This window comes from Capsaspora owczarzaki (assembly GCF_000151315.2).
Source record: "Capsaspora owczarzaki ATCC 30864 unplaced genomic scaffold supercont2.3, whole genome shotgun sequence".
NCBI lineage: Eukaryota > Filasterea > Ministeriida > Capsasporidae > Capsaspora > Capsaspora owczarzaki.
Genome location: NW_011887294.1, coordinates 2,518,364 through 2,526,311, shown reverse-complemented (window position 1 = coordinate 2,526,311; position 7,948 = coordinate 2,518,364). Strand labels below are relative to the sequence as shown.

General features: G+C 52.0%; 2 protein-coding genes across 2 annotated transcripts; both read right to left on the bottom strand.

The window, feature by feature from the left end:
- Positions 1-1,680: 1,680 nt before the first annotated feature.
- On the bottom strand, positions 1,681-2,482 carry CAOG_02797 (hypothetical protein). Its single transcript, XM_004349500.2, has 2 exons — positions 2,315-2,482; positions 1,681-2,240 (listed from the first exon to the last, which is right to left on the bottom strand). Exons 1-2 carry the CDS (start codon positions 2,402-2,404, stop codon positions 1,968-1,970), a joined length of 363 nt encoding a protein of 120 aa, XP_004349550.1. The 5' UTR covers positions 2,405-2,482; the 3' UTR covers positions 1,681-1,967.
- Positions 2,483-2,674: 192 nt separating this feature from the next.
- On the bottom strand, positions 2,675-6,994 carry CAOG_08632 (hypothetical protein; the record flags this gene model as incomplete). The annotated part of the gene is made up of 11 exons (XM_011271930.1): positions 2,675-3,048; positions 3,136-3,400; positions 3,491-3,882; positions 3,997-4,056; positions 4,149-5,349; positions 5,424-5,503; positions 5,626-5,778; positions 5,953-6,028; positions 6,093-6,316; positions 6,528-6,623; positions 6,835-6,994. 11 exons carry the CDS (start codon positions 6,992-6,994, stop codon positions 2,675-2,677), a joined length of 3,081 nt encoding a protein of 1,026 aa, XP_011270232.1.
- Positions 6,995-7,948: the final 954 nt, after the last annotated feature.

Genomic DNA, 7,948 nt, shown 5'->3' with positions numbered 1-7,948 from the left:
CTCAAACCCGCGCCACGCAGGCCCAACAACCGAATCGAGGCCCTGACTTTGCCGCTGTGGAGCAATCCACTGGTGACGGACGACGGCAAGACGACCAACTGGCCATCCTGGATGAGAAACGACTACAAGACGGTGAGCGATCTCTGGAACTTCAAAGAACAAAGGTGGGCAACCGCCGATGAAATCAAGGTTCCAGGGGCCACGCACAGCAAGCTGACGCGACTGCTTGAGGCTCTGCGAGACTCGGGCGTGGAAGAGATTCTGAGCAGGGAAGTCACGGAGCCGGACGACTATCCCTGGTGCTCGACAACGACGAGAGCTGGCAGCACACTGCTACACGAAGTGCTGGCAGTGAAGAACACTAGCGAAGGCACCATGCTTCTGCTACGACGTCATGGCTGGTCAGACAACAACATCATCGCACCCTTCCTCGCGACGAGTTGGACCAAGCTAACCGCCACAAGACCGCTGCTCACGGTGAAATGGGTCTCACACAGCGCAAAGAAAACCCTGCTTGCCAACGGCAGGTGGAAGCCCCAGGCAACCGATACGTACTTTGTCGGCTATGGTTTTGACGCGTGGATCGACCCGAGTGTGCTGATGCTTCACGGGCAAGGCCTCACACCACTACCAGTCGTGCACAAGGATACAACACTCAAGGCCATCCGCAAGCGTTTGACAGCCACCCCCGAGCCCTCGCGCGCACTGCTCGAATGGGACAGAATCATTGACTGGAACTGGAGCGAAATGAAGGCTGTGCTCAACACCAACCTGGTCACACGCAAGCAGGCTTCACTGGTGTGGCGGATCGCACACCAAACCGAGTGGACGGGAGAGCAACAGCTTAGAGCCGACATCGAGAAGGGCAAAACCAAGCAGGAGACCTTGATGCAGAGAGCGTTAGGCACCTACGCTTGCCCGCACTGCCGACGAGGAAACGCTCGCCCCACCGAGACTTGGATCCACCTGATTTACGAATGCCCGGTAGCTGAACACATCTGGCTTAGAGTCGAGCAAGTTATGGTTGTCGCACACGATCTTGGCACTCCGTCCTCGGCAGCCCATGCACTCTTCGGACCTGCCCACAACCCCACACTGCCACGAGGATATCGACGCAACAGACCTGCTTTCAGATTGCTGATGACCCTCTACCACTTGGCGCGTTGGACCATTTGGCGACTTCGGTGCTTGGCGAAATTCGACAGTTTGGACGCGACACCAGAAATAGCGACCGCAATGTTCGATAAACTTGTTTCCAACAGAGCTTACGAGGACCTGACTTTGAGGAGGACAGAAGCAATGCAAATGTGGGGCGCATGCGCCAAGGAAACGGCTACCGGCAAATTTGTCTTTGAACTGGAGCTTCACGATGCCGCGGCCAGACTCAAATACGGGCCCATTTCGTTGAACTTTGCTTGAAAAGGGGGCTCTTCTTTCATTAGTCTTCTTGAGTTTTGCTTTTGAGGTTGTGAATCATTCTGGAATACACAATTTCACCCGAAAAAAAAGTCGGAGCAAAGAGCCAATTCAAAACTCGATGCAATCACCAGCAGTGGCGAAATCCCGCTCATCATTTTCCTCAATTAACAAAGTTTGACCGCCAGTAGTGGATCTTGGTCCTCAACCTGTACAATCGCACGAGAAGGTTTACCGTCCTGAATGAGGTCTGCCGAGATCCCATTTCCTCGATGCCACGCTGCATCCAAGACGTGATTGACGAGAATGGTGGCTGTTCTGAATACTAAAGTGGAGCTTGCTTGCTTTGGTTGATTCTTTGCGTGACTCGAGTTGAATGTTTGTGCTTTTTGTGCACACAGTACAAATTGACAATGTCAACGGCATTCCACATTCATGTTGTTTGACTGTTGAACAAGCATCTCTCTAGTCACGCTTTTTCACGTTTTCCGAGGCCGGCAGAAGTGTGGTGAGCGAAAATGACATGCAATCTTGCAGTGCAAGGAACGTTTTCAAGGAACTGTCATCTGGAAGCCTTGAACGAATTGGTCCAGGTCGCCGCGGTGCATCACCCACGAAAGCGGTGGCGGATGTGCAATCGTCACTCGAGACGCCAACATGACTCCGACAAGAATGACAGTGTCTTCTTCCATGACACACTTTCGGGCGAGTTCCTTCCGAGCATTCGTTTCCAGCCTCTCAATCTCGTCTTGGGTGGTGAGACGAAAAGACTCATGATGTTTGTCTTGCAGTCCAATGACTGCCGAACGCACTTTGCCGCTGGTCTGCAATCACATTTTGCCAACAACCGTGAGTAAAGATCGAAACCACAAAAGGGCGCTCGGGTTTGGCAACCTACTTTCTCAACGATTGGAACATGCATGCAACTGTCAATAGCCGGCTCAATGTGAGTCACGAGTGTGCATTCAGCATTGTTGATCTTTGTCATGCACCAGCCTGACCTCCCGGCTCAACCTGTCCGAGACGTGGACGAAGCGCCACGACTTGCCAGTCCGTTCTTAAACTTTGATTTTTGAATCGAGCTTCGTACGGCACACAAATCATGAAATAACACTTACATGTGGCACAAACATCGAGGAGACCCAAAACAATGCGAACAACACACAACCAAATTGAGACAATGGCTCAGCAAATGTGCTGAGAAAATGCCGGCACTCATTCTGATGAACGCCGTAACCATCAACTTTGTCCAAAGCCTCTAACTGGACACGCTGGCGCTGGAGGACGACGTTGCGGAACGCGCCTTACGAGGCAATGCAAAGTACCAGCCAAGGTGCTTGACCAGTGGGACATCCTTTTTCGTGAGAGTGTGGGCCACTTGCTTTGTTTTGCCGCTCTCCGTCAAGGTGAACGAGACCTCTTTGGAAGCACCAATCTGAGCCAGCAAGAACTGGCGCAGGTCTTCCGCTGTTCTAAACTGCTGCCGGCTGTCTGGCTGGTGAACTCGGTGCCGAGTTTGCACGAGAAGGTGTGCCAACGCGTCGCACACAGCTTGTGACTTCGTGCCCCACGAATAGAGGAAACTCGCAATGTGTGTTGCAGGGCTGTGATGCGGGTCGAACGAGTAGGCGCCTGTTGTTGCAGCAACATGCAGTAGGTCAGTGCGTGCTCAGCAAGCATCACCAATCGTTAACAGCGTGGGCACGAACAAGAACTTACACTGCACAACCTTCTGAAATCCTTGCGCAAACTCGTCCAGAGTGTCCCGCTCCAACACCCACGAGTGTTTAGGAGGATCAGTAGTTGCACGCCGAGAAGTCGACATGATTCCAACGAGAACAAGCGTGTTCTGTCTGTGTTGTTCATCCACATAGTGCTTCTCGAGTTGCTTGCGGGCTGCTTTCTCATATTTAGTGGGAGTCATTGACTTGAGTTGCATGTGCAGCTTCATCTGCAGACCAATGACGACGCGTGTCTTGGACCGCTGATGTGCGCAAATCGTCATGAAGGCAGTCAGTACTCAACGAGACAATTCATCCAAGATGCAATACAGCAAGACCATCTTCAAACATACGTGACCAACGAGGTCGGCGTGCATGTAAGCGTCGATTCCTGGCTCGCCTCGATCGGCAAGTTGCATGAATGAAAAGTTCTTCAAGGTTTTGGGATTCAACTTGAGTGACAGTTCTGAGCAGCCCGGGCCAAACTTGACCCCAGGCAGTAACTCGGTTAGAGGGACGCGGATTGACGAGGAAGGTGCAAGCGAAGATAGCACGTGATCGGCAAGATACGCTGTCACCCGCAAGTTGAATAGGTGGACGACAAGTCGCTCCCACAGATCGGGCCTGGACGCAGAGCCTTGCATGTCTGCTGTGATCGAGTTTAGGCATTGCTTCAGTGAGCCTGCAAGCTGCTCGATCAATTCGAGGCTATGGCGAACAGGCTCGAGGACCTGATCAGCCGGTACTGCGAAATGTTGAAGCTCAAATGAGTGCTCCGTATCGCCGATCTCCGCTTTCACTTGCGACTCATTGACGGGCATGCATATCAGCTCCAATTAGAAACACAGCCGGCACTTACGCAAAGCGAGTGGTTTGTACAAGTTGAACTGCAGGGACCGGGCTGCGATCTTGGACTGAGCTGATGCAGCGAATCGCATCATAGCCAGCCGCAATACGTGAGATGGTTGCAACCACATCAGCACATGCCAAAATCCTGATGGAAAAACATACCTGCAACAGCTGCACCGCGACTGACCCAAGCAGCCACGTCCTCCAAGAGCGGTTTTCCTGTTAGTCGTGCATTGAACGCACAAAAGCGCACGAGCTTGATCAAAGAAATAGGGCTCAGTTGTGGTCGAGCAATCGCATCAGGCGTATCCACGTCCATCACGTCTTCAATGTGACGCGGCAAGCCACCAGCAATACGAAGTTGACCCACTAAGGTGGCATCAAGGCGCCAATCCAACTTTGTTTGTTTAACTCCGGCAACCACGTCTACAAACTCGGCGGTGTGGGGGCCATCGAAGGGCTCCATTGGAACCGGATTGACAGCTAAGTTGCTCGAGCCAGAAGCGTTGGAGTCCAACGGCTCGACCAGACCGGGCCTGAGATGTTCTGGCAAAGTTCCGGCATAGAGTACAAAGAGCCGTGAAGCAGGATCGATGGTGGCAGCCTTGAGTGACCAAAGTGTCTGCTTCAGCAGCCAACGCTGAGATTTCACCTTCTCCAAGTAGCGTTGTCTGGCTAGATTTGCCTGTACGACCGAGGCTTCAGAAGCGGACAGTACTTGTGGGACCGGATTCGCCTCGGAGACCAGCTTCTCTTGTGCACCAACCTTGTCCTGCTCGTCTGCGTTGCTCGCAGCGTCCGCCCGTTTCACAGCGGCTGGCTCTTTCAACGCATCAGCGGACACAGCAAGCAATCTGTTGATTTCGTCGACCGCAATCGCAACGTACGGTAATTGATCCCCAGGTTTCGGCGCACGACCGCGCCGACGCTTAAACTCGAACTGCTGGATGAACTTCAGAGTAGCAGCCACCTGAAAGCTCCCGGTCTGCGCAAAGTTCAGTTCAAAGAAGGTCGGCGGGATGTCGAAGTATGCTTGCAGAAGGCGAGTCGCAAGAGCGTGTTCAGGGTCGGCGTTGTGGACGATGGTCCAGTCTTTAATGCTGTCGAAATTGGTTGCGTTATTGAAGGTGACAAACAAGGAAATAAACTCGAGTCGTCGGCTGTTGAATACGTCAGGAGCGATGCTGCCCACAAACTCTTGGCAGAGCCTTGATTTTCCTGCACCAGGCAACGTCGACGCCAGAAGTGATGGAAAACGCAGTCGGTCGGTGCTCTTCCCTGGTCGCTCCAATCGGTTGATCATGTGCGCTTTAATAGCAGTGGTTGCCACTTGCAAGTCGACGAGGGGGTAATCGAAATTATCCTGCCAAAAGCACAGCCAGATGAGTACAGAGGTACCTGCAACTCCAACACGAATGTCACCAGAATAAGTCATACCGTATTTCTCTTCTTTGGCGTGAGTTGAATCAAACCCGCAAGTGAAGCTTGGATAAGTTCCGGTGTGTTTTTCAGCATAGCTGGTCACGAGAGAACAATTTGTCAGAAAACCCGCAGCAACTCAGACCATGTACCACACACACACACACACACACACACACACACACACACACACACACAATTATTGCATGTCAGTTCGTACCGTGGTTCTTGGACCACTGCTCGACCCAGCCGTAGAACGTTTGAGCGAACGTTCTGGGATCTCCAGCTGAGTGAATTTTCTCAACATCCTTTTTGCGTGTCGCCACAACGTCGGAAATCGCTTCGGGAACGACTGACGCGAACGCGGAGAGCTCTGTTTGGACAACAGAGATTGCATTCTTTTGGGAAAGAAACAGTTGAGCAGTTGACAGCTTTTCGAGCAGGTGCTTGCGAAGGGCGGGTGCCTCCCATTTCGCCTCTGTTGTCACGCCGGTTCACAGTCAGTCGGTGAACAACTCTACACTCCAAAGCAGTGGACGAATCGTACCGAAAGGCTTGCGGAGGAGTTCGGGCAGGCGATCAATCAACGCACGGTCATCCTCCGCTGAAGGGTTGACAGTCGCCTAGAACGGTGACACAAAGTGAGCCTGAGTACATGCAACTCAAGACCATGATAAGGATGCTTACAGCAGGGGCTTTGGCGTCGATCTCGGACGGAGGGCCGGAAGCAGAGGTCGAGTGGGACCTGCGGGGCCAAATGAGCAGGCTGGAGCGTTCATAGTTCCTCTCGATACGGGAGCGGACGCCGCCAAAGGCGGGGAACAGGAGGGCGCCAAAGGAGGGAACGGGGACGGCGCCAGAGGGGGAGAGGAAGGCGTCCAACGCCGGCTCGGGCAAAGTGGGCGGCGCAACTACAAGAGCAGGTGGCAGTGAATGGATTGGGCAGTATTCATCAAAGCAAGTAACATTTGCTGCCACACAATCAAGTCGAGACTCGAACACAGTAGAGAAGCTTCGCTCTCGACGACGTGATGTAACACACACACAAAAAAAAAAAACAAAAAAAAAAAAAAAAAAAAAAAAGGGCCGGCAGGCCTTCAAGCCGAGAGAGATGACGCACACCAGTCAATGGTGACGGAGTTGGCATTGTAGACACGGGGCGCAGCGCGAGGTAAGGGGTCTTGATGCCCAGCAATGAGGCGAACCCCAGCAGGCAAGCTGAAAAAGAGGGGGAAAAAAAAAAACAGGAAAAAAAAAAAGGCTGGCTGGCCGAACATTGCCACGCAGGCCGCATGCACGCCACACAACGACGATAGAGGCGCACCCCGCGTTGGTTCTCATTGACCAGCAGCTGGTGCTCGTTGACCAGCAGCAGAGGGAAGCGGGGAGCAGGGGCATCGGTGGACAGAAACAGAAGAAAGAACTTTACCTTGAGCACGTTTCGGCGCTTTGCAAGCGACAAAGCCAGCTGCAGCCGTGCTCAGTGCAGCAGCAGCAGCGCGCGGCACAGGAGTCGTGATACACGCAGCAGCACCACGGGATGCCGCTTTGACGAGCGGAGCGGGCGGAAGGCGAATGGCACTCAGCATCGTGTTCAATGAAGCGATGACGAGCGTGAGGAGGGTTGAAAGGAAAAAAACAACGACTGAACCTGTCAAAGTGATTTTGTTTTTTTGTTTTTTTGGAAGTCATGTCGTCAATGTCAATGGTGAGTTTGGTTCATTTGTCCACTTTCATCATGACGACGAAGACTCGCAATGTTGAGATGCGATCTTGCTGATGGCTTCGCTTTTCTTTTGTTTTTCTTTCGGTTGTTTTTTGTTGTGAGTTTGGTTTTGACTTCAAATGCAAGCTGGAATCGAGCTCCCAGGCTGCGCTCTGTGCTCTCCTACTTTCTCGATAAATCACGCAATGACCTCGCATCAATAACCATGGTGGTATTGGTGGGTAGGGGGTGAAAGGGGCGCCCAGTGCCGAGCACGCTGAAGTCGTCTTTTTTTGTTTTTGTTTTTTTTTTCCTTTTTTTTTGCGTTACTGTGCTGTTTATGGTCATGCTTTTGACAAGAAGGAAAATAAAAATCAATCGAGAAAAAGAAAACCGTTCAACCCACCAAGAAAAAAAACAAAAGGAAAGAAGAAAAAAAGGAAAGAAGAAACGTGGTGTCACAGCAACACAAGACGACTCACTCTCCGCTCCCTCCCCCTTCACTACGCATGACAGATGGATGAAGCGCGTTGCACCACACGCGAAACGCAAACGCCGACGCCAGAATACGACGATCAGGCGGCGAGATTGGAGTTGAAAAAAAAAGCAAAAAAAAAAAAACAAAAACACGAAAAACAAAAAAACAGCAAGCAACAGAAGAAACACGGTGCCCCGCACCACTCGCTCTCCGCTCCCTCTCCCTTCAATACGCATGACAGATTGATGAAGCACATTGCACCACACGCAAAACGCAAACGCCGACACCAGAATACGACGATCAAGCGGAGAGATTGGAGTTGAAAAAAAAAGCAAAAAAAAAAAAAAAAAACTTAAAGAC